At 32.7% G+C, this 27,637-nt stretch overlaps 1 protein-coding gene across 6 annotated transcripts; it reads left to right on the top strand.

The window, feature by feature from the left end:
- The first annotated feature begins 289 nt into the window (after positions 1-289).
- On the top strand, positions 290-27,637 carry LOC129949086 (glycerol-3-phosphate dehydrogenase, mitochondrial-like). 6 transcript variants are annotated; one of them, XR_008782002.1, is made up of 11 exons: positions 290-436; positions 6,624-6,735; positions 10,290-10,556; positions 10,632-10,744; positions 10,809-10,972; positions 18,788-19,483; positions 19,552-20,153; positions 26,230-26,331; positions 26,487-26,582; positions 27,202-27,292; positions 27,377-27,637. XR_008782002.1 is itself a non-coding variant. In XM_056060320.1 (11 exons), exons 3-11 carry the CDS (start codon positions 6,634-6,636, stop codon positions 27,419-27,421), a joined length of 2,187 nt encoding a protein of 728 aa, XP_055916295.1. In that variant the 5' UTR covers positions 363-436; positions 565-679; positions 6,624-6,633; the 3' UTR covers positions 27,422-27,637. The 6 variants fall into 6 exon arrangements, 5 of the variants coding, with proteins under 5 accessions (XP_055916293.1, XP_055916297.1, XP_055916296.1 ...); XM_056060320.1 differs by lacking the exon at positions 27,202-27,292 and adding an exon at positions 565-679 and having other exon boundaries at positions 363-436; XM_056060318.1 differs by lacking the exon at positions 27,202-27,292.

Genomic DNA, 27,637 nt, shown 5'->3' with positions numbered 1-27,637 from the left:
CCTTCTCTACGAATCACCTTCACCACCATTTGTTTATGACAAATTTTAGCGAAAATTTTCTACGAATGTTCATATCTGAATACCGATGTATGTACAATGATTTGTTATAATAATGAACAGACAAAACGAATGTGAACAATGGAGGACAGATTATTTGGTTTTTAGCTACAATCACACATCTAATTCTAAAACAGCTAGATTAACTTAATCGAAACGAAAACGAAAACAATTAATGTAAAATTACATCATCTGCAAACTTATTGCGGTTGCCAATGTTTGTGAAAAATCATTCACATTCATGTACAGTACATACAATTCTATACAATGTGTTGATTTCATCTGCGAGCTTGAATTGCCGATGTGCCCAACACCGCACATTGCCCAGTCTTCTTTTTGACTTCGCATGTGCAGTTTACAAATTTTTATCGCAGCTAAAGTAAGCACTCTTATAGATTACATACATACATAGTCGTACATATCGTATCGGATCTCGGTGTCTATTGCTGTTAAAAGTTATTCAAGGCTTACGCGTTTTAATGATTAATTTTTGATTTTTATACCTAGTTTTGAAGTCGAAACAGACGTTTTACATTCGGTTACTTTCATTATCGAGATCGAGACCCGAAAATAGTTTGACGATAAGTTGTGGTTCAGTGACCTTATTTCTCGCCTAGGAGGTGTATGTATAAAATTCCCAGATAAATCACATTTCTGCTCATTGTGAAATTTTTTTTATATATTTTAACAAGGTGTCATTAAACGAGTTATATAATTCGCCAGATTAATGTGATGTTAATATTTTTCTCACGTATTTCGGTTGAAAGCTATGAAAGTTATTGTATTCAAATACACAAACTTGTATGATGAGTGCTTTGAAAATGCTAGAGGAGGAAGTGATCCTAAAATTTCGATAGGGATGTACCTACCTAGTTGAATGTCAAATCCAAAATTAGATATTTTGTTAGTGTAGGCTGTCGGTCGAGTTAAGGTTTGGAATGCGTTCAAGTTTTTGTATTGTTTTTAGTTTGAAAGATTTTTAGTTTTTTTTAGTGTCTCTTTAGATATACCTTGATAAATTCTACACACCTCGTTATAGGTATGTAAACCATATTTGTATGTTTTTGCAACCCCACACAGAGTTCTGTTGAAAATGAAATCATAAGTAGACATAGCCGGTATTATTTGTTTTTTGCGCCCTGTGCAAAATATAGTTTTGAAATAGTTTTAAACGATAATGATTTTGTGCTTCTGGTTTTCATTGTTCAACTCTTGAATTGGAGGAGTTGATTTCGCCAATATTTATTTCTGATGTATAAAGTGTAAAGCGAATATGGGGGTTCCATATGGTTTTCCTTTTAATTTTAATTTAATTAGACTCTGGGGACTGTTTGAATAACTAGCATGACTTGTTGGTGTCTATTTGTTGAAAGCGGCTCATACACTCATGAACCGAGAACATTTTTGGAATTGGGAATTCATATTGAGTGTTTTTTCCACTATGGAATGGAAACAAAACAAAACAACCTTGATAGGAAAATTAATTAAGTTGATGAAACGTATCTAAAACAAATAATGGTTATTAAAACAAAATTGAAATTTAACCAAGTATTGAAGTGCAGTGCAAACGATATTAACACCGACAAAATATTAACTTGTGATTAGGGACGATCAAAAAGTAACTACTTTTGAAAAACCGTTACTTGCTATGCATTTGGCTTGGAAGTTGAATAAATAAATGTCAAAGTGTCAAAACATATGGATGATATATTTTTGTACATTTGTGTGTATGTTTAATGTTTAATTTGGGCGTACAAGTATTTTATTTTTTGGTTGCAATGAATTTTAACGCCCTAATTTTGTTTATAGTAGTACCCGTAGTGTGATGGTTAGTGCGTTGGACTGTCATGCAAGGGGTCTTGGGTTCAATCCCTGCCTGTGCCACCATAATTTAAAAAAAAAGTTTTTGTGGGCCTCTTGCGAGGAATTGACAAATAATTCAAGAGTAATTCTTATCATGAAAAGTGCTTTCTCAAAGTAGCCCTTTGGATAAACTGTAGGTCCCTTCCATCTCTAACAACTTTACTCGCACACAGAAATGGCTGAGAGTTGTTATTCACTAGGCCCTGGTTCTTCATGGACTGTTTCGACACCTAATTTATTTTTTAATTTTGTTTATAGAGTTTTAAAACTACATTTAGCCTTCGCATGGCTTTATGAATGCAAAGATGTATATCCATATGAACCACATTTAAATTAAACTTTTTTCGTCCGGAAAAAACAACTTTCCAAAAGCATTTTTTTTTAACATTCTATGTCATTTCTTTTTGGCAAAAGACAAGCGTTGTTTCTTCATGACATCATTGAGGATGACGAGTGTTTTTTTTTAAGCTTCAGACGCTTCAAATGTTGTTTCTTCATGATATCATTGAGGAGTGTATTTTTTTAAGTTTCAGACGCTTCGAATGTTTAGGCCAGTGGTGTCGTGAAATTAACCTATGTATGTGCGCTTTGCAATAAGCAATAGATAAATAAGACCGATCTTCAGCAGTTTATTACATTTTTTATAATTTATACATTTTATGTTATATGTTTTAGTCAATCGTTCTTAAAATTAAAAATATATTTTAAAGTTCCTTATTGCACTTTAAAAATTCAAAAAGTTGGGCATACACTACACTGCTATCTTGCCATTCCCCTGCTAGGTACCACTATAGAATTTAGGGTAGGTGCAAGTTTTTCGGGATTATTAAAACATTCTTTTTTAAAACCTATCTTTTAGTTATAGTTTCTGGAAATTATTATTATATTTATTAGTCTTTATTTGATTCTAAAGGAGTTTTCCATGGGTATAATAAATCAATTTATTTTTGATCTAAATCTGTCAAAACACAAACAAATTTGGTTTATTAACTTCCCATAGGAAGTTATTGTAATTGACCGATTTGTCAAATAGAAAATTTTGAAACTTCTCGACGTTTCAAGGTCCCTAGAGTCGAAATAAAGGATTTTTAGAATGATGTCTGCGAGTGCGGGTGTACGTACGTTCGTACGTCCGTACATTCGCGACGTTTTTTTTTTATTATCCATAGCTAAAGAACCACCTCGAAAATTTTACGAATACAAAATGATTTTATCTCCAAAACAGTTTTGTGCAACTAAAAATATCGTTTTTAACATCTGGTAAAATTTTAAGAAAAATCGAATTGACGGTATTTAAAAACCTAAAAAAAAACATTACTCAAAGTGGGTAAAGATTGAATTTTGACTCAAATATCTCTTCAAAACTTTGAGATATTGGATTTAAACTTTTAACTTTTAAATAATATCGTTGTCAACATTCAGTAAAATTTTGAGAAAAATCAAGACAGTATAAAACCTAAAAACTTGGTAAAAATTTACTATCGACTCAAATAGTTTTTCAAAAATTAAAAATCTTGTCTTCAAACTTTTTTTATTTCATAGAAAATATTGCTTTCTATATTCATTCGTTTTTTTTTATATCCAATTTGATATCTCTCAAATTAATTTCATCCAATTTGTAACAATTTAAGAAATGCTCTTAAATTGGTAAAAAATTGTTGTCGACTAAAAATCTATTAAACAAAACTAGATTTTCCAAATAAACTATTTCTTTAAATGAAAAATATTGTTGGTAATTTAAAAATGTTTAAGAATAATTCATCTAACAACTTTTTTAACCCAACACGCAAAACTACAAACTTTTAAGTAAAACAAATCGAAAGACGGGATGGAAAGTTATTAGTGTGGGTCGCATCCCACCCTCATTTTTAAAAATTTAAGACCAAATCTTCAGATCTGGATTTTTCAGGAGACTTACCGCTTATATTTATAAATTTAAAAAAAAATTGCCAAATTTCAATCGTGTTTCATGGACCACAAAAAAAACAATTTTTGAAGGAAATCTAATTGACGTTTTGAATTGAACTGAATTTAATGCAATTTTGAATTTTTCAAGTTTTTCAAAACGTTTGATTAGATAAAACCATCAAATAAACGCACTCATAAACTTTTTAGACGAGCAATAGTAGTAATAAATTTGTACATGTATAAATATATTGTAAAAAGTTTAAATAATTTTTATAAATAACAAAAACTTGCACAAAGTAACGATAAATAAATGTTAGTTAGATTGAGCTAAAAGATGTCGAAATTTAAAAACTGAACTAAGTTGAATTGAGGTGATACTGAAATATCACGCACACAGAGAACCCAAAAATGTCAATACACTACATGTAAACAATTATAAATGTATCAATACAATAAGAACTTAGGTCTGTTCGTTTTCAAACGATTGTTAACTTTTGTTGTTACGTCAGAAAAGAAAGTTTAATTTTCTTTGTTACGAATTATATTGATTTATCAATACACCAATATCAAAAATTAAAAAAAAATTGTTTTTATAAACATAAACCACAAATTGAATAATGAAAGAAAAACTTAAGCAGCAAAAATCGCAAAATTCATTTGAGTTACAAAAAACAATTATTTGGTTGTAAACAAATCATTCACTTTAACTATTCAACACTTTCAACCTAGCTCTCAAGCTGACATGTGAAATGTTAAAAATCGTAACTATTTGACACTTCAACAACAATCTTAACGTTAATGAACGACATTGGCTGCGTTCAATCTCAGACAGATAAGGTATCCGGATACCTTTTTGTTAGTGTTTTACGTGTAAAATAACAGCTGATCGAAAACAGCTGAGATCTACAAAAAGGAATCAAAATGATATCCAATTTTCTGGGGTATGTAGGTATCTGACAGAACAGCTGATTCTACTCATGATTGAATTTCAAGGAAGGAAATTGATTTCAGCTTTTTCTATTTCTTGGTTAACCAAAAAGATACAAAATGTTAGTTGAAGTTTTATTTGATGATGTGCTGTACATACATAATAGACTATAAAGAAGCTATTTGCTTCCGAATTTTGTCACTTCATAATGAGCCTCGTTTCTGTTAGGATAGTTTTCTGTTAAACGTAAATAGTTTAAAACCGGAGATTTCGCAAGTAAATTATTAATCGTATAGAATTTTAATTGAGCTAAGAAGAAATTTAACATAGATAACAGATTAATCTCTTATTTATTTAATTGTTACGCACCTATTAATTCATCATCTTCAGACGAATCAGTTGAATTATCTATTAAATGTTTTATCTTACAACAATTTTGACTTCGAAGCTTAAATTTTTCTCTGTTTTTGTGAACAGCTGAAAGTTGTTTTTATTTTTTGACAGCTATCTCAATCCACCTATCCAAGATACCCTAACCAACACGAGATTGAATACAGCCAATTGTTAACGAATGTTAACAAAAGTTGACAATAGTTAGAAAAAGAACTGACGATCTATCCCTCCTGCTATTTAACATTCATTCGACGATGACTTTAATATTTTTGAAACTTCAAGTGGATCATAACAAAGGCGTATATAAATCGTTAAAGTACAAAGTGACTTATGTAATGGAATAAAAGCTAAAGATTTTAAATCGATAGGAATAAAGAATATTTTAAATAGAGCAGTTTTGAGTTAATTAGTTAAAGAATATTGTACAAACTGATTCAATTTAAAAATTCTTTACATATTGAAAAGTACTATCAGTTAAATGAAGTAAAAGTTACTCAAATATGTAGATAACAGGAAATAATGTTTAATCGGCATTTTGTCCGCACTTTTTTCATTTTATTGATTTTTTTAAGTAATTTCTTTCCATTATTTTTCTGTGAACGTTCTTACACACGGCCCGAAATTCGTTTAGATATTGGAAAACCAATTTGTCTTCCGTAATCTGTTATCTCTTTTTTTTAAATAAACATTGTTCAAATTGAATAAAAAGATTATAATTTGAAGGACAAGCTAGACAAGACTAGAATAAGCTTAAAGTAGAATTCTTTACAGAATCCAAAGTGAAGTGATAAAATAATAGAAGTGACAGGAAAAGCACCGAACAGATTAAAAAAAAGAACAATATCGAATAACACGATTGGATTGTGCAGGCACTCATAAGGCAGATAGTATGTTACGTAAGAATATCAGCTATCAGCAATCACGTGAAATCCATTCTATAAGTTTCATTCACACACGATATCAACAAGGTCAGTGCCACATGATAAGATTTCACGCAAGTATAACCCAGACGATTTGTTGAAGTGCCTTTATTTCGATCGATCAATGAATTATGTGATACCTTCAGATTATTTGCAAATAGTAATTTGAGAATATATATTTAGGAATGTACGATTATGAAGAATGCAAACTCACTGATAAGCAGGCAGTGTTGAAATCAAAAGAACGTTGCAAAAATAATATTATTTATTAAAATCAGAGTTCAACGAAATCGGTTTATATCTTTGATCTTTATAGTATTAGAATGTTAATCGTGAGTTGTAGGTCAGTGTTCAATTAATTCTATAATAAAATTAAATCTTTACCTGTATCAACATAAAATATCACATAACTGATAGCAAACCGCAAAACATTACATATGTACATACATTATAAAGATAGCAATAAATAGAAAATCGAGATAAAAATACATTTTTAGATTTTCTGTGATAAAAAAATTTCATTATACTTTTAATTTTTTGATTTTTCAAAGCAGATTGTAGAAGATGGTTTCCAGATTATGCCAAGCGGGTGTTACCACATTAGGAGCATGCATAGGAGCAGCTGTATCTATTTGGGCGCTTGAACGGAGGAGCCCAATTATCACGGTAATTTTATTATTTTTTTTTAGTTACGCAGTACACAGTACCCGTGTTTTTTTGGAAAATCTATACATAGTATAGTAGGACTTTACACGAATAACAAAAACAAAAGCCACAGTATAAATACTAGCGATAAAAGTTAAAGTAGAATCTTACTACAGATGGGTTTTTGACATTTATACGAGTCTCAAATGGATCGTATGTGATTTCATTCTTAAATTTTGGTACGATTGCATAAGTATCTCGATGGCAGTGTTCGTTGAGTAGTTGTGAATTTGGAATCATGTGTTTTCCATTGGCAAAAAAAATCAATCTGTTACCGTTGATATTATTTAGTTTTGTAAATGAAAATGCAAATGGTGTTTTTGATGTTTCTTATGAGGTGCAAGTGAGTTAGTTTCATTCGTGTTAAACAATGACGAACTGAATAGTTCAGCACCAGATAAGAATATGCTACCTAATCCATGTGCAATTGTTTTTTTAATTTGATTAAACCAAAACTATATTTTTTGTACAAAAACATGCAAATAAACAAACCATAACGCATCATCTGTAAAACCAACTTCTCCACACAGGTTTTTCTACTCAAATTTTGACTTAACTCCGATCCTCGACTGGAATCGAGGCGAATCAAGCTCATTTCAACTCGATTCAGGTATATAAAGAATTGAGGTGAGCTTTAACACCACATGTTAATGTAGTAGTCTACGAACAAACCCCCTCCTTGAAGCAATTGTTAAATTAACTTTTTTATAGAATCTTTACTTTACTTCAAAAACCTCTACTTCAAATTCATAGTACAAAAACTACCAAAATAATTATTTTCTACAAAACACTCCCCATGCAAGCTACAAACCCATCGCGATTTGTATTTTGTATTTCAAAGAAATATTACTTATTTCTTTTCTAAATTTACACGGAACCTTTTTACAGAAAGCATAAAATGAAGTTGTGCAGAAAATAAATAAATCATTGAGTAATAAAGTTCAACTTTTATTTGAATTAAAAAACATGATCAATTGTCATTTTGACATAAGTTGAATTGATTTGATAGTTAGGGAGATTTTTCTTGAACAACTTTCCCATCAACTTTCCAATAAACTTGCCAATTTTTTGGCAGCTGGCCAATCAGATACTAGAAACTTGCCTAAGGGGCCGGTTATAGCAATCAGTAAAGTTTGAAACAGGAGGAATATGAAATGTTTTACTGATGAGCGTTTATAGCAATCAGTAAATTTATGTCAATCAATGTTGTTTTCTTTCGATCATAACATCGAGCTTCGCGCCTCAGACAATTTTTTTACTGTTGATTTTATCAGTAAAATGTTTAATGATGTGATCGGAACAGTAGAAATTAGAATACCAACAGTAAAACGAAATGAAATTGTTTTTTGGCTTTTGACAGTCAGCAGTTCAGTAAATGAAATTTCATCATTACAAAAATTAAAATATATTAATAAATTAAATAAAACTTTAAATGCATTGTTTTTTTTTGAGAAATATAGGATTCATCTTATTGCATCAATCTTTTGCTAGAAATAAATCTGTAACATGTTCAAAAAATAAAAACAAACAAACAAAACTTTCAAGTCCCTTATGTTGTCTGAACCTGCCCATTATTATCAAAAAAAAAAATTCTTACACCAGGCACAAGTCCGTAAAAGTCCTTGTTCCTCTTGACAAAGAACCCTCTTAAACAAAATTGTGCAGTAAATAAATAAACCACAGAGTTATACAGTTCAGCTTTTAATTAAATGATAAACTGATCAGCCTTCATTTTTACATATGTAGACTTGACTTTATAGTTAGGGTGATTTTTCTTGGTTAACTTTCCAATAAAGTCTCGCCAAGCCTATTACGCAGCAGCAGCTGAAGTGAAACGAATTTTTTCGGCGATCTACAAGTGCAGAGCAAAATGGAAAAAAAACTACAGCGGACAAATATTTGTGGAGAGTTGTGCAAGCTGTCAAAATCCATTGACAAGTTCTGACAGTCAGCTGCTGGTAAACAAAAGTGAAAAAGAATTCTATTTATTAACATTTTGTTGAGCAGTTAGTACATGTTTTTTTTTCATTTCTGTAGCTATATTACTCCAGAGGCTAGCAACGGCTGAATTATTTTTGTGAAGCCTAAGCTCCAACTTCCAAATAGCTTCACTTTCTTCTTTTCCTCCGAAAAGAAATAATTTTTTTTCATCGGTTTAGTTTTTGGAAGTTGAAGTTCACTGCTCGTCTTCATCACTTCTTGCACATCACCAACAACATCTTAAACATCCTGAGCTTCCGATTCAGAAATGTATTGTTAAATCACATTAGAAAAATCCATTTTATTTTAAATCAAATATAAATCAAAGGCAAAACACCGAAAGTCACGAGTAAACAATTTTTTTAGTCAATGAAAAAATTAGACGTCAAAATTTCGCAAGCAATTAATATGCCAGACAAATAAATTTGAGGAAATCTTCAAAAGACACTTAGCAGTATTCGAAACCAAGTAGTGTAGGACTCTTAACCACTAAAACCACCTCTTCATCAGGACCAATCTTGAAGGATCGACTTCCGATTTTTCTTTCTTAACTTTTTACAATCACTTTGGGGGAAGTTTAAACTTTTAATACTTTCCCATGTTTTTTTAAGACCATAAGCTCATGAGGCTTGTTTCTTCTTAATCTCCGAACATGGTTTCTTATATTTAAGACGGACACCTGTTCAGAATTAGTATTATTAGTCTCTGGTTGTGCTATACAGCGTATTTTTTAACAACTTCTGTAACCATTTCTATTTGTAAGTCACGATGTAGATCACTATTTCTTATGTACCAAGGTGCATTAACTATTCCTCGAAGGACTATTGTTTTGGAATTATTGGATGATTTCGGTATTTGTTTTCTTTGTACATAATTGGATTCCATAAGGCAAATAAATTGAGAACGAAAAGATTGGAGAATTGTACTAAGAAATCTAGTACAGCTATCCACTAAAATGACAAATTTCTTCGTTCAGCAGCGTACTGAAAAACGAAAAACACAGCGAAATTGTTCGTCATGTCATTTTTGTATGGGAATTTTCGTTTCGCATCAGCAGCGTACTAGGCTTTCGCTTTAATTGGAAAGCAATTTTTTTAGCAGCTGGCCAGTCTGCTAGAAACTTGCCTCACCTTCAAGTCGCTTATTTCTCCTCAGCCTGCCTATTAAAGTAAAATCATCCACCAAAGAACATCATCGGGGAATCGGTGAATATTGTTTAACTAACTTAGCCTTCGTTTAAAACCTCGGAAATCTATTCCACGAATGAACAAAAGAAACCATCCGCTGATCAAATAACCCGGAAACTGTTATCAATCACATTGAATTTGCTCTAAGCAATGCAAATCTTTTCTTCGGTTGCTCATAAATTATGATACACAGTTTGAAAAGATACATACCTAGATATTGCATTTGTAAAAATGTGTTTAATTTATAACTATGAATCTAAGCTTTAATATCTGTACTGTGGTGACTGTGATTAGGGCTTTTGATTAAGCGGTTAAATGTTCAAAAACTAAATTTTAAATTAATCTCAGGTTGACAATGCTGCAGTTCGTCCCCCAAAAAGGAAGCGCACACTACCACCCCGTAGCGAACAAATCAAATCACTACAAAGTGGAGAAGAATATGATGTACTTATTATTGGTGGGGGTGCAACTGGATCCGGATGTGCGCTTGACTCTGTGACTAGAGGTTTGAAAACTGCACTTGTTGAAGCGGACGATTTTGCGAGTGGTACCTCATCAAGATCCACAAAACTTATCCATGGCGGCGTAAGATACTTGCAGAAAGCTATCCTTGGAGTAAGTATTCATCATAAATTAGATACGAAAAATAACCTAACTTACAATAAAAAAAAAATATATTGTGTCAAATAGCTAGACTACGAGCAATATCGTATGGTAAAAGAAGCTTTAGCAGAGAGAGCGTCTATGTTAGAGTCAGCTCCCCATTTGGCTCACCCTCTACCAATTATGCTTCCAGTATATCAGTAAATTTAAAAATTTGAAGATATGTTGGTTAGTTAGCTAAATTTGTTTCAATTTAAATTATAGATGGTGGCAGGTTCCTTACTTTTGGGTTGGAATAAAAGCTTACGATTTGGTGGCTGGCGACCGAAATGTTAAGAGCTCATATTATTTGTCCAAAAAAGATGCTCTGGAACTATTTCCCATGTTGAAAAAGGATAAGCTGTGTGGAGCTATTGTTTATTATGATGGTAAGTTTTCGCGTTTAAACAAAAAAAACATTGTGCATAAGTCTTATAATTTATATACCAACTTATAAAGGTTAGTTTGAGTTTAAACTTCAAAGTTATGTTCTTTTGAAGCACTTTGACCAAATACATTAGGTTTGTTTTGCTTCTATTCTGTATCTAACTTTTTCTAAAATAAGCCCGATAAGACACATTTTTTATTTCATGTTTCATAGGGCTTTCGTTTCTTATGTTTATTTTAAAAGCTTACTCAAAATTTAGGAAAAATTATTCTTCTCTCATTAAAAAGTCTCAAATTGTCTCAGAAAGAGGGTATTCTCGATGAGAAATCTTAAGAAATGTTTGGGTTTATTTAAACGTAATACCTGTGATGTGATGGTAAGTGCATAGGACTGTTTTGCCAGAGGCCTAGTTTTAATTCATGCCTGGTCCACCTACATTTTTACTTACGACATATACGAACTATATGGCAAGTTTTGAAGTCGTGCAAAATTTCGAACTCGAGATTTTAATCAAACATGATATTACGATTTTAGAGAAATCGACAAAAATGGGTCCCGCGATTCCATCCTGTCTTTGTCTGTCTGTCCACGCTTCTACAGCCTAAACCATTGGGTCGCTTCAAACTTGGAAGTTATGGGTGAATCACAAACGCGCTTCAGCTTCGGCTTCGTTGCGTTATGGTGGACCTGCTTCGAGGTTGCTTTGAATGACATTTCTATTATTTCATCCCTCCAAAGGGCAAATATTTTATTTTTTGTTTACTGCTGCAAATGTTCAGATAATTGAACTAGAGCTTCCGTTTGGAGTCGCATTTCGTACTTTTCCTTACGATGGTCAAACGAAACGTGAGGTCGAAGCTCCATTGTGATAGCATGCATTGAATTCCTATGGCTGAATCGTAAACGTCAGGTGAAGCTGTTGCGTGTTTGTGATTCAGCCATTAAGGTTTTCAGCAGATTCGCGTTAAGCGTGTTTTTTCATTTTTTTTATGATCAATACTAACAGTGGTGTAGTACCAGTGGCATGAAGGTTAGTGCGTTGGACTGTGATGCCAGAGGTCTTGGGTTCGATCCCTGTCTATGCCATCTAAAGTCTTTTCATGGCTTCAGCCTCTTACATGGAATTGACAAATTCTCCAAGAGGAACTCTTCTCATGAAAAAGTGTTTTCTCAAATAAGCCGTTCGGATTCGGCCCTGTAGGTCCCTTCTATCTCTGACAACATTACTCGCACACAGAAATGGTTGAGAGTTGTAAGTCACCATGCTCTAGTCCTCAACAGACTGTTGAGCCACCCAATTTATTTATTTTACTAACAGTGGTTCCCATACAATTTTTTGGTCAAAAAGCGAAAATTCGAATTTTCTCAAAAACAAATAGATTTTTTTTTATTTTTTTCAAAATTCTATACCTCAAAACCGGTTAAACATTTTTTTACGAAATTCAAACGTAGAATCACTAAACAACTACATACCAAAAACATTTTTAGAACAAAATTGAGAAATTTTATTTATAAAAAATTCATTTTAAAAAAAACTCTAACGATGTTCGAAAAAAAAAATTGAAATATCAAGAGTTTTTTCATTTATCAAATGGCATTTAAATTTTTGAAGACATACTTATTTTTCAGGTAAAATTTGGAATCTTAACCAATTTGTTACCAAAGAATTAAAAACAGAAACATTTTAACTTTTGTTGACATAACTGTATTAAATATGGTTAAAACATTAAACAAATATTTTTTTTTTTAAGTTTGAGCAATGTTTTTAAGGCTGTACCCAAACAGGAACATTCTCCTTCGATGCACAGAGCTATGGCGCATAAATCACAGGTCCATTCGACTCATGTGTCATACTCTGCACCTAAGAGGCTTTTCAATTTTTTTTTTAGAAAGTGGTGTTCTCCACTATAGGCCACGCTGGAAGCGATAAAGCGTTTTGATGTTGTCAGTTGGCGAATTGTATACCTTCTAAGGTAATTCCTAGCAATATTTCTTTGGAAAGAAAGCAAATCATCTTCGGAATAAGCTGCGACTTTATACAGTTTCCAAGCATTCACCAAAGGAGAACCCATCATTGAAGTAAACTGCGGCCACCACCATTTTTTGCCTGTGATTTTCATTTCATATGCATTGACCGATTGGTCATGCAAGTCAACGACACCCATTCCCTTATTTTAATTTGCGTTAAGATTTGGTTGTTGAATATATACACAGCCGATGACCACCGTTTGAAAAAATGTATTGGCTGGATTGTGTCAAAATTTGTACCCATGGGGACAACATTGTTATCACTCCACTTGACGAAAAGCACTTTATTTTTTTTTAAATATGTTCAAAGTGACCGAGGTTTTTTTTTAACTGTTTTTTGGGGTTCAATGGACATTTTTGTGTTCTGGTTTCCTTTGCTGTGCCAGTAGCTCTGAATCCCTTGGCTCTCAATAACGCTCATGAGAAGTAAAGAAGTTATCAAAATAAATAACATGATCAGAAGGGCATGGGATTGCTTCTAATAGCTCAAGTACAACTTTCGATCCCAGTGGCATGTGAATTATTTCTGCTTTCACATTTTTCGCATCACAATACTTGTCAAGGCTATACAGGTAGCCACAACTACTTGTAAGCATCCAATTTTTGAATCCAAAACGACATGAGTAGACTCTTATAACTGGTGGTAATCAAAATACCTTATCATGGCTTCAATATTCATTAGCGACCTAAGTTTTGCTATTTTATCTTGCGAATCCAAATGAGAGTTATCGGCAAAATGAATATAATTTTTTATTTCAAAAAAACGATTTCGCGACATGTTGTGGGCTACTAATGCCGTTCTCGTATCTTCATCCAATTTCCAATACATATATTCTCTTGGCATGGAGTGGTAACCACTGTAAAACAGAATGCCAATAAAGAAAGATTTCGAGGTCTTCTTTGTTGAAATTGAAGTTGTGGTCATTATGTTGTGAAGCGTAAGGACGACTCTGATCCAAAATTAGTTCCATGGCATCATTATTGAAAAGAGTTTCAAAAGTTTCCACTGGAGATTCGTTTTCCAAAACAGCTTTCATATTTTTTGTCTTTAGTGCAAAAAAGTTATAATAGTACATTGTCATGTCGACACAACTTTAGGACCATAGTGGGTGAGTTTGGAAGGCCTTTATCTCAGACATTGAAACTTCGACCTCACTCTCAAAATCTTCATCTCTAATGAACACTTCAACATTACCTGGAACATCATTGGAAATATGATTACTGTCCAAACTTTCCGTGTCTATGTCTTCTTGGTCAGTGTTGAAATCTGCATCTGGGGGCATAATTGCAATGTCAAATACTGCATTGCGTTCATCTTCTTCGATTGCATTTGAGGCATTTGGAAGGTTTTTGAACCTTCATCCAAAAAATGCTGTTGTTAAAAATGCTTTGAAATCCATTTTTAAAAAAAATGTATATGTACATATGTATATCACATTTTCCCATTGTACCCAAGCGAGTACAGCTAACTTTGCGATTACTTACCTATCGTAATAAAAAATAAAAACCTGGGGGATCATTCCGTAAAACGATAACCGTTAGACGATATCGTTTAGACGGTAGCCTCACTTCACGTAAGACGATAATCGTCAAAGTGATATCGTCAAAACGATAGCATTTCCACGATAGCTAATAGTCTGCTTTTAATTTCCATTGATAACTAAGCAAATTGAAGAAAATAAAAACTCAAAAAATACAATGAATTCGGTAACAAAGAAAATTAATAGATGAATGGGACCTTCTATCTATTCTAACCCATATGTAAGCATTTTTTTTATGTATTTAAACTTTGGGCGGAGGAAAATTGGTATATTCGAAGGGCAACGATTTTAGTATCGCTCTTACACAAAGCACTAGTACAAAGAAGTTTTGGAAACAACAAATATTTTTGAAGCCAAGTTATGTTCTCTGTGGATAAAATGGAGTCTTCACTTCCTTCCCTTGGACAAAATTGGGATTATTACTGCAGCTGAACAAAATATTTGATATTATAGTTTATTCTTCGGTGGCAACAAATTAAAACACAAAAAGTGACAGTAACAAAAAAACTTCACAAAATATTTGGCATGTTTATTAACAATACATATTTTGCAAATTTTCTAAATTTTCCATAGAGAAAAACCAAGTTTAATAACATTTTCAAGTTATTGAACAAGCTTATCTTTCGTTGAGTTCACTTTGACATTTTGAATATACTCAACGAACTTATACTGAAAACGATTGAACGTGACGATAGTGATAAAGTTACGTGAAGCAAATTATTGACGATATCGTTATGATAATCGTTTTGACGATTATCGTTTTGAAAATTACGGAATGACTACCCTGATATTTAACTTTTAATAGCTTGTCCTATATGTTCTCTACTTGATTGCAACAAATACAAATCGAAAGTAATGAAACATATATCTGTTTTCTTTGGCTCAATATACACCAACCACTGAAATTTGGGGAAAACCCTAATTGCACTTGATGTGGAGTACCAAAAAAATCTACAAATTGTGCGTTTTTTAAATATTTTACACGTCTACTCACTCAAAACATGTGAAGAAACAAGAAAAATCCAAATTATTGGAAAACAAAATTTAAGTTAGGGTGTAGTTCAAACGTAAACTTGTTAAATTTTCTGTACCCCAACAGGTACAGTGAAAGTATTATACCTGTATACACTGCATCAAAAAATTGCACATACAGCACGTTATTTTGTTAATAATAATCCATATATTATTAAGTAGCAATAAATTAAGAAAACGAAAACATTAGATATATTGTTCATCTTTATATGTGCACAAAAAAAAACTTAAACAGTTATTTATTGATTTTATTTAAAAAAAACGAACAAAACAAAATTCCAATCCATAAATTTAACTCAAAAAATTGTACATACATTATACAAAAATTAAATTTGTACAATTAAAACTAAATATTAATATCTCGTATGATATCCTTTTGCTTGGATAACCTCTCGTAAACGATTTTTCATAGATGTTACCAACGTTTTGGTTTCTTCAGCAGATATTTTATGCCACTCATTCTGAAGCACTTGTTTTAGCTCCTCTCGGTTGGTTATGTGGTGTTTTCGGACTTTCTTTTCCAATAAATCCCACAGATGCTCAATTGGATTGAGATCAGGGGATTGGGGAGGATGTGGTAGAGTTGCTTTACAATTGTAAAGCAGCCAAGTTCTTACTAGCTGGGAGTTATGTTTGGGGTCGTTATCTTGGACGAGCATAAATCTGTTACCTAGACCCAACTTTTCTGCGCTGTCTTTTAAATTATTTTTTAAAATTGATAAGTATTGGAACTTATCCATAGTATTTTCAACAAAAACTAGATTACCAACCCCATTCGCCGCCATAACGCCCCAAACCATAACATTTCCACCTCCATGTTTTACAGTCTGTGTTAAATTAGCTTTCTTCATTGAGGTGTTAGGTTTACGCCAAACAAAACGTCGCCCGTCAGAACCAAAAATATTGTACTTACTTTTATCCACGAAGAGTACCTCCTCCCAAAACACATCAGGTCGGTTGATGTATTCTTTGGCATACTCTAAGCGCTTCAGTGCATTCTTCTTTGAAATAAACGGCTTTTTACGAGAAACACAACCTCTGTATCCTTTAGTATGCAACAAGTTCCTTATGGTTTGGGGATTTACTTTTGGGTGTCCTGATTCCTCGAGACGTGTAGCGATTTGTGGTGCCGACATTTTTGGATCCGCCTTGACCATCCTCTCAATAATCCGTTCGGTTCTTGTTGACAGAATTTTTTTCCTGCCTCTTCCAGCAGCAATCTCATACGAATTATTTTTTTTGTAATTACTTACCACAGATTGAACTGTGGGTCGAGGCCTTTCAACAATTTTTGCTATTTCTGCATAGCTTTTTCCATCTTCTTTTAATTTTATAATTAATTTTTTAATATCTACAGGAACTTTTTAATGATTTTTTTCCATTTTTTTTTAATTTTAAATAATCATCCAAACGACCTCACTTTTACGCTTTAATTGAGACTTGAAACATCAAAAAAACTCCAACACTTCATAAAAGCAAATAAAACGGAGAATATTTACTGTTACTTCTAAACAATGCGACTTGAAAATAAGTGTATGTGCAGTTATTTGAGTTAAATTTTGAGTGCAAGCACATTTTGAGTTTTTTTTTTCAAATAACGTGACATTGAATTTTTGTTGTCTTTACACAAAAAAAATATACTCATTCATAAGAACATGATTTGAGTGGAAATAAATTGTATAACTTACATTTAGCCAAAAAATCATGTTACATATCTAATATATACTGCTGTATGTACAATTTTTTGCTACAGTGTAGGTATTACGTACAACCTCCAGAACTACTGCTATGTGTCACTTCATAACTAAAATCCAAAACGCACAAGAACCTGATTGTAAACAACACATGAATAGCAATTTTTTTTTCAACTTTAACGAAAAAAATTATCTGAACGTAATAACCCCATTTTTGGCCTGAAAACTTGTAGGAAAGAAGGAATGTGATTGGATTGCAGTCAGTACCTCCTACCTACCAATAACATTCCTTCATTATCATCATAAACATGTCTTTATCTACTATCTGCATAAAGCTGAACACGCCAATGTACTATTCTTTATTCGTTTAAGACAACTACCTAACTAATCAAGGTGATCGCTTTACAATTTAAACATTCATGTTCTGCCTCTTTCTTATCTTCAGATAATTTATTTTCCATCCTGGTTCTTCTAATATGAAATTAAAATAAAGCTATCCAAATTAAAAAGCTTTCAACGAACTAGTTGAAAACACAAACAATTGTTTTCGTTAAGTATGCTTGCAAGTATTTTTCATTTCCGGGATGAGTTGTCTGTCCTACTATGAGTTGTGCCTTGGGATGAACTAGCTTACCGACAAAACATGGGGTGTATTGGATAAGTTCATTCAAATACACAAACCATTTACTTTAACACAATATTTTCCGAGTATTTAATATTTATTTTTATTATAATAAAAAGTTAAGTTTTTTTAACAAATTATAATTATATAATAATACAATTCGCATAGTCTACGGAAAATTCTCTTTGTTTTAAAACCTTATTTGATAAAATTAGTTCCGTATGAGAGCCGAAAAAGAGAGACTTGCTAACAAAATAATAATCGTCCAGACTTAATTTCTATTCAATCACTAAACAACTGCATAACAAAAATAAGAAAAAATGGAAAATTTGTAAAAATTAATTTAAATAAAACCGGTCTAACGATTTTCAAAAAAAAATTGAAAAATGGAGGTGTTTTTGACAAATCAAATGGCAAATCCTCCAAGAGTAATCGTTTTTCAAGAAAAATCCCTTTTCAAACTAGTCATTCAGAATCGGCAAAAAACTGCAGGTCCCCCCTACCACTGACAATACTCGCACACAGCAAGTCGCTAGGCACTGGCTCTCTATGAGCTTTTGGGCCACATAATTCATTTAGGTTAACAAAAGTATGAACCACAACGATGCTTCGTTTGCAAGTTATAAGTTACCTTTAGACAGATTCATAAAATTGGGTTTACTACTATGGTGGCAAATAGCAATACAAAAATGTGAAGTATTTTACTTCTAATATTGGGGTTGGAGTAGGAACGAAAATGGTTTAGGTTGATTACTTCAAAGTGTTAAGTGTCAAAATCACTTAGCTGATTCGTTTGATATTCAGCATACATAAACATACATATATTTATAACCCTTATTTATTCTTAATACATGTATATCGACAAACAAAGTTGTTTAATTCAAAAATATTATTAACAGGTCAACAGGATGATGCAAGAATGGCCCTAGCAGTTGCTCTCACAGCTGCACGACATGGAGCAACCGTTTGTAACCATGTTGAGGTATTAAAATTGCTGAAAAAGCCAGATGGTAGCGGAAATGACGTTCTGTGTGGTGCAGAACTTGTCGATCATATATCAGGAAAGAAATTCACTGTTAAGGCCAAATGTATCATTAATGCCACTGGTCCATTTACGGACAGTATTCGTAAAATGGATGACCCTACTGTCAAGAGTATATGCTGTCCAAGCTCAGGAGTGCACATTGTTCTTCCTGGCTACTACAGCCCCGACCAGATGGGTTTGTTGGATCCCAGTACCTCAGATGGAAGAGTTATTTTCTTCTTACCTTGGCAAAGACAGACAATTGCCGGAACAACAGATTTACCTTGCGAAATTACGCACAATCCCAGTCCCACCGAAGACGAAATTCAATTTATTTTAAGTGAAATCAAAAATTATCTTAACGCTGATGTTGAAGTGAGGAGAGGTGATGTGCTCTCAGCTTGGAGTGGTATTCGTCCCTTGGTGTCAGATCCAAATAAGGAAGACACTCAATCACTTGCTAGAAACCATATTGTACATGTAAGCCCCTCAAAGCTGGTGACCATTGCTGGTGGAAAATGGACAACTTACAGAGCAATGGCAGAACACACCCTTGATGCAGCAATTAAAGGTAAGTTGATTGTACCATGCTTATACATACATATACTATAAATATATAAACAAACACAATTATTTTAGCATGTAACTTAAAACCGGAAAGAGCCGAAGCTGTAACATCGTACTTAAAAATTGAGGGCGGCCAAGGTTGGACACCAACAATGTACATTCGACTTGTGCAAGATTTTGGCTTGGAATGCGAAGTTGCCCAGCATTTAGCTAAATCATATGGTGATCGAGCTTTTGCCGTTTCAAAGATGGCATCTTTGACAGGCAAGAGATGGCCAATTATTGGCAACAGAATTCATCCCGAGTTCCCCTACATTGACGCTGAAATCAGATATGGTATTCGCGAATACGCTTGTAATGCTGTGGATATGATTGCAAGAAGACTTCGATTGGCGTTCTTGAACGTGCAAGCTGCTCAAGAAGCTTTGCCTGTTATAATTGACATTATGGGCGAAGAATTAAAATGGTCCAAGGATCAGAAAATAGCTGAAATGAAACGAGCTACCGATTTCTTGGCAAATGAAATGGGACAACATGTTAATAGGCAATCCAAGGACAAGATTCCAATTGCCCTTTCTGAAGACGAAAAGCAATTGTACATAAAACGCTTCAAGTTGATTGACAAAGACAACAAGGGATATGTTTCAATCACTGACATACGCCGTGCTATGAAGGTAATATTTTTGTTTTAGAATCGTACATTTTAAAATTTCAACAAATCCTAATTCTAAAAATCAGACCTATTCTGCTATCCACGTGGATAGTATAATCGATTTACCCTTTCGATTCCCTTTCACACTACATTGTCCCAAACCAATTTGACATTCAAATAAACAGCTGTTCATGCAAAAATCTTGGGAATGTTGTATAAATTGTTTTGATTCAAACAAAAATTAAGTTTAATCAATCCACCTAAACACAATAATTTGTGTAATTTTTGGAAATGGGCAGTATTTGACTTTTTATTCGAATTGTAAGCAGAGGAATAAGAGAATCCTCAAACAGAGAGCAGTTTTCCTTCCCCTAAAAATGTTAATATTCTTTTATTTATAAAACAAATATTCTAAATTTAGCAATAAATTAGTTTTCACTTACATTTTGCTTACAGAAATTAAGAAACCAGACATCAAATGAAAAATCCGCTTCATTTTATATGCGGATCTGAATTGTATAGAATGAATGCTTTCACGTGAGTAGAATAGAAGAATACCGCTCAGTATTACCGACGTTACCGACATACACAGATTCACTTCGAATGAATAGCAGAATAATAATTTGTTAATTTTCCTTTTGCCCTTTGTTTTCAAAAATTCGAATTTTCAATGTTGCAGAGGCATAATTGAGATTCAATTTCATTTAAATATGTTCTGAATTATCTAAACCTTTTGTTCTTAAGGCTTCAGTGACGCATATCTTTTCTTTGACAAATGGTAGTCAAAAGACATCGCCATGATGACGACGCGACGTAGTGAGATTTGGCGTCCATTGAACGTCTCACAGAAAAGAGACTACTTTCTTTGGCTGTTTGGTGAGTGGAACCATCGTCGTTGTGAAACCTCATTTCGCAAGCTCCATATTCTCAATTTTTGGCCGTTATCACCTCTCCAGTGAAAATCATTCGCTATAATTTTGTATTGAACTTATTTTCAAAGAAGTAGTTACAGTCCCCCATGACGTCACCGCCAGCCCATAAATGGCACCAAACAGTCACGCTTTGTCTATGCATCCAAACCAGAAATGTAAATAGATGCCGGTTAATAAACATGGCGTTAAGGTGTGGCTCTCAATTGAAATCATCCTTTATCTACAAATTGAGGTAGATTTGATTTACGTTTCATTCAATTTCTGTCCCAGGGAAACATTTTTCAATGTTAAAATTTTATTGTTGAAACCAAAGCTAAGTATAACTATACACAAATTCAACCTTGGTAGGGGAGAGAGGGGTAAGATGGGGTGATGGGCAAGACGGGGTAGCCATCTTATTACTTTTTCTCCTTACAGTAATTGTGATGATGGTGATGTTGAATTTTTGAGGCTGACGCATCCCAAACTCAATCAAATACTTGAAAAATGTCTTCACTGCCTAGGCCTCGTAAAGAAATAGTATGCGATGAGACTCTGTAAGAAAAAGTCATAAGTGATATGGAAATCAGAACTGAAATAACATTAGAAACATCTGCAATGCGATATTTTACTGGATATCATGTTTTTAAAATGCTTTTGTGGAACTGCACGGATCAAATCGAAGACTCTACTGAAAATTTAATTTTCACGGACAACGTTCCTATTTTGAAAACATTATATTGCTAAGAACTATGTACATGAAATGTATTTTGTGACCATTCTTTTGTCTTATGCCATAATTAGTTTCTTCAATAATTTGTACTAAAGATTTTATATGTTACCACAGTTTCATAAGCTAATGTTTTTTAAAAGAACAACCTTCCTTTTAAAGAACAACTTGCTTATATTCACAGGTTGGCCTTGGCACATACAAAAATTACACCCATGAAATACAAACAAATTTCATACACACCTTTAAGAAAGATCAATATTAAATACACAAAAGTCAAAAAAAAAACAATAAGGCACAAGAAGTAAAAAAAGTAAATACAACAAGTTACTTTACAATGCAATAAAATGTCTGAGTATGATTCATGCTAGTTTGATCAAACTGGGACGTAGCGGTACGTCCCAGTCGATTGAAAAATTGTAATTTTTTTTCCTCTGCGTGCGATATCTATGGAACTTAAGTATCTGTGGTATATTTCTACGCATATTTTTTTAAAGCAATCTTTCGAAATGCCCTTGTCCTGCATTTTAACAGGCAACGTTTTAAAAACTCATTTCAAACGGCTTCTTATTTCCTCAGCCGTAGTTTGAATTTTCTACCTAAGTTCAGTAACACTGTCCAAAAAACTTCTGACATTTCTTCCATAAAACCACATGGTCTGGTTCAGGGCGAGAGGAATATCATCTAATAATAATTTTCCAAAAATTCTGAATAATTTTCACTATTTAATGTGTCGGGCAATTCAAAGGGTCCTATGATACAATTCCACACCACAAATTAATTTTAAATTGGTATTGGGATCTTACTTCTCGTATTAAATGTGTATTTTCTTCCTGGCAATTGTGAAAATTGTGCATATTATTTCAAATTAATTTTAAACAAGATACGTTACAACAAATCCTAACAGAAACACATTTTTTCTTCTTATATCTGTTTTTAAAATCGTGACTCATTCAATTGAAATGCTTATATAACTTTTGAACCAAAGCTAGCTTTGTAATGTTGTATACTTTTTTTGAAAAGCTAAAAAATCAAGCAAGTTTTTAAATCTAACAATAACAAGTATTGTGTAATATGATTTTTGTTTTAATAAAACTACTTTAAAGTTCGATGTAAGAAATTAAGTTTTATACAAATATGATATTAACTATTAATATTTTACAAAATAGTGCCCGAAATTTAAATTTTAAAATGCACAAATATTGAATGTTTATTAAGAATTGTAAAATATTAACATATAGTAAACACAAAAATCATTTGTGGACAGGGTGATTGAACGACTAAAAGTAGATGTTTTTGAAAATTTCATTAAAACAACCGTTACTCGAAAACCGATGGGACGCGGTATAGACAAGTTACCAAATTCTGGTAGGTCATGACTTGACCATTCATCATATACTGTTTGGACCATTACTCATGGGACGCCCTGTATGTACATATATACATACATAGATAATGATTCAAATTGTATCTTGAAGAGAAAGCGTTGTACATAAATATGTATTACTTAGCAAATCATTAAACAATTTATTGTTAAAAGATATTTTGAGTTTAAGCCTAGCCTTAAAAACCTCGTTTTTAGTTGTTTTCAGCATTTTTAAAGGGGAAAAAATACGAATTAAGAACATCTTAATCATTCGAAAAAGTATTGTTTTGTTTTTGGGACAGAAGGAAACGTAATTTTGTCGACCAGTGTTATTTTCAACTATTTTTTAGCAGAAATTTATTTTAACGCGGTTTCAAGTTATGAAGTCCGTTCGCGAACCTTACTAAAACAGTTTTACGAAAAATTACAAAATTTAACTAAATTCTGTTCGCGAACTCAAAAATTTCATAGTTTTTCGTAACGAGAGAGTAAAATATTTCCCCAACCTACGAATTGTAGCCCAAGAAATTTCTTTGGGCTGATTTGTGAAAAGTTTCAGATTTGATAGCACTTCAAATAAATTAAATAAATTGCTAGGTTTTGCTGTCACCTATAAAATTAAAAATTCTTTTCCAAAGAACAGCAACAAGATTGCAATTTTTACGTTTCAATTTGATCAAGTTTTTTCATAAAAAAAAAACAGTGGACCAGCTTAATGTTGCTTGAAGTTCATGTTGTCTTAATTTATCCATTTACAAAAAAATAAATTAATTCTAAACACGAAATAAAACGATGATGTGATGAGAGAATTTTTCTCCCACTCTTTAAAATATCTCTTTTTACTAATTTTAATGCAGAAAGTACGCGAACGGACCTATGATATACATACTTTGAAATTTTATTTAAATGTCAATAAAATTATTGTTTGGATAGTTTATATCTCTAACTATCATTCACACTTAGGAATCAAATTTGCGCTTTGTATCTTTTTTTCTCATCCATTTTGACTTGTGATGTAGAAAATTCTTGAGAAATTCAATCATAAAAATTCTCTTCTCAGATCAAAAGTGAGATATTTGTATGAGAATTTTTGTTCATAAATATTTCTGAGAATAAGGAAATCTCTGATATCTAAGAAATATAAGTTGACTTATTATTCGAACACTATTTTGATTTGATTGAACGCAATTTTTACCAAAAAAATTGTTCCATTACAGTTTAGTAAAATGAGATTTTCAATTCAGAATAACAGATATTGAGGTGGAAATATATTAATGCCTTCGTTTTACTTACTTAGGTCCTCAGACCTATTAAGTCCGTTGGGAACCCCTTAAGGGCATAGGGCGGATTCCACTGCATTGCTTGGCCTGCAATGCAGTCTTTACCTTTTTGAAGCGTCGGTCTAATCCATTGCCACTTACGTCTTCTTATTATAGATTCTATAGGTTCATGAACTGTCCTTCTATGAAGGACCTCTTTGATATACGGTTTAGCCAGAAAATCCTTAGGATGTTACGAAGACATCTATTCACGAAGGCTTGAAGCTTTCTTGTTATGGCTCAAGTAACCTTCCAAGTGCTGCACCCATAAAGAAGCACAGATTCGAAACGATACTTGCAAGGTATTAAAAGCTCTCCACTTTTTCCACCGGTTGCGAAGCATATTTATTTAAGAAGATGGTCGGGTTCCGAGGTTGATCATTTTTGTTTTGCCGGACTTAATTTTCAGCCCCACAACTTCTGCTTCTCTCTCCACACTTGTTGTCATTTGATGGAGATCCATGATCCTATGAAAGAGTAAGCAAACATCGTCCGCGTAATCCAAGTGCTTTAAATAGCATGTCAAAGTCCATTGGATCCCTGATCCCTCCGCTACCTGACAGATCTGAGCGCATTTCATTTCTCCATATATAAATCTATTCACGAACGTTTACAGCTTTCTTGTTATGGCTGAAGTAACCTTCCAACTGCTGCACCCATAAAGAAGTACAGATTCGAAATTTGTGCGAAACAGTCGCAGCTTTGTTCTTAAGCTGATAGAGTTATTTCTCCAAAAATTTTACAGCATACCGAAGCCGTTTTTGATTTGCCGATGCGGCAGATGAAGTTTTGTTCGGTTCCGCCTTCGATGGAAACGATACTTCCAAGTTATTGAAAGCTATCCACTTTTTCCACCGGTTGCGAGAAAATATTTATTTGAGAGGATGGTCGGGTTCTGAGGCTGATAATTTTTTTGTTTTTGCTGGAATTAATTTTCAGCCCCACAACTTCTACTTCTCTCTCCACACTTGTCATTTGATGGAGATCCATGATTCTATGAAAGAGTAAGCAAACATCTTCAGCGTAATCCAAGTGCTTTAAATAGGATGTCAAAGTCCATTGGATCCCTCCGCTACCTGGCAGATCTGAGTGCATCGCTTATCACCAACAAAAACAATATTGGCGACAGAATACAGCCCTGTCTGCCTCCGCTTCGGATTTCAAAATCATCTGACAACCTACCATCGTGCAGAACGTGACACTTGAATCCATCATATGCTGCTTTAATAGTAGCAATTAGATTTTCTGCAATGCCTCTCCTCCGCAAAACTAACCAGATATACTCCCTGTTAATGCTATCAAAGGCCTTCTCGAAGTCGATGAACAGCAGGCGTAGTGGTGATCGATATTCAACGCATTGTTCAATAATGATCCTCAGGGTGTTAATATGATCAATACAGTGCCATTGATTTGGTATTCTAAAAATTGTGTAACAAGTCTCATGTCCACGTGCGTCGTCGCCCGTAAGTAATGGGCCGTCGAAAATTGCTGAAAACCTCGTTTTGATGATTATATATGTTTCTTTGGCCTAATTTGGTTAAAACCCTTGCCAAAATTGCCAAGCATATACATACTTATACCACACATTGAAATAAAACTTCTGCATCAAATTGTAACTTTCAAAATGTTCTAAGATTAAAAATATCGAATTCATCCGATGTAATTGTAATGTTTTTTTTTTGTTTTATTTCACTAATTTGAATCCCACCTCCAGTGATTGAAAAGCATAGTTATCATTAATTATTTATATTAAATGTTTTTTACAATTTTAGAGTTTCGGAGAAGCTGATGTATCAGGAGAACAATTGCATGAAATTCTTCGGGAAATCGATACAAATATGAATGGACAAGTTGAGCTCGACGAATATTTACAGGTAATTTTAAGAATTTCAATTGAATTCAGTTTGCACCGAAAAATCTCCTTCATTTTTCAAAACTCTCCAATATGATAAACACAGTTGAATATAAAATATTTATTAAATATAAATTCGTCTTTAAAATCTAATTCCAAATTATTTGTAAATTTTAGATGATGTCTGCCATTAAAACCGGAAATGTGGCGTATTCAAGATTCGCAAGAATGGCTGAATTAGAGGAACAAAAACACGAAGCAGATAACCTCAAAGTAAAAATAAGCGTTGACCGCTCTGGTGGTGGTCTATAAATAAAAGTCTACACATTTGTTTTTTGTAAAAACTTTTTAACATCTACATATTTGATCGTTGTATACTTTACACCGTGTTCTTTCACATTTTTTACCCTAAGAATTAGAATTAATTTATATTAAATTATTTAAAAGCGCAAAATTATTGAAAAACAATAAACATATTCATATATTTATTGGTTTGAAATACTTTGCAATATTTCATTTGTTTTGGATCTTCAATGTGTGTGCATGCATGGGTTAATATTCATATTTATAATCAACAAAATCATTATTGCTATTTTTATCATATTGCCATTCTTAAGTCTTTGTAAGAAAAGAAAAGTTTGGGTCATAATAAGTGCGTACGTTGTGCATACATACATATATCGTCATCGTCATTCTAATATATTCAAAGAGAAAAATAATAAACTATTAAAGTTATCAGCGAAATTTTAACTCGCGGTTTACTCCAGTTCCAGTAATTAAAGTTTAATACCTGCATAGTTTTGGATCCATATTTTAACTTTCTTGCCGGAAGGTTTTCATATTAGTTTGACGAAATATATGTTATTTTCAAATGAAATCATTTCTCATACAGGGCTTACATAAGTAACAGCGGGCGTTAAATTTGCTTTATATATTTCATCTTGCTGCGTAAAATCTTCTGAACTCTCCACTTCGAATCACAAGTGAGAAAGATGATTTCTTAAATTGATAAATCATCTTAGAAAAAAGTGCATAATTTTCTAACACATATTATTTTTTTCCTTTAGGCGGCGGCAGCAGCTAGATACTTAAAAGCGGATAGTTCTAACTAATATAAGTCTACATGTGATGTAAATAATATTTATTTAGCAACCTGCCGTTTCAATTATAATTATTATTCCCTCTATTGATTAATTAATTAATTAATTGTATGTAAATTCTTAATTTGTGTTCTCCTTAAGTGTATTTGTACCTACTTACAATAATTTTAATTTTGTATAATAAAAGTTCAGTTGTTGATACATTAAAGTTATTTGTTTAACACTAAA

This window comes from Eupeodes corollae, chromosome 3, assembly GCF_945859685.1.
Source record: "Eupeodes corollae chromosome 3, idEupCoro1.1, whole genome shotgun sequence".
Taxonomy (NCBI): Eukaryota; Metazoa; Arthropoda; class Insecta; order Diptera; family Syrphidae; genus Eupeodes; species Eupeodes corollae.
The sequence above is the reverse complement of the archived record's forward strand: the minus strand, read 5'-3'. Positions and strand labels throughout refer to the sequence as shown.

Coding starts and splice junctions, on each gene's coding strand:
- LOC129949086 (XM_056060318.1), top strand. CDS start 6,634: ATGGTTTCCAGATTATGCCAAGCGGGTGTTACCACATTAGGAGCATGC. Junction 10,557..10,631: donor TGCAGAAAGCTATCCTTGGA/GTAAGTATTCAT, acceptor TGTGTCAAATAG/CTAGACTACGAGCAATATCG. Junction 20,154..26,229: donor ACATACGCCGTGCTATGAAG/GTAATATTTTTG, acceptor TTACAATTTTAG/AGTTTCGGAGAAGCTGATGT.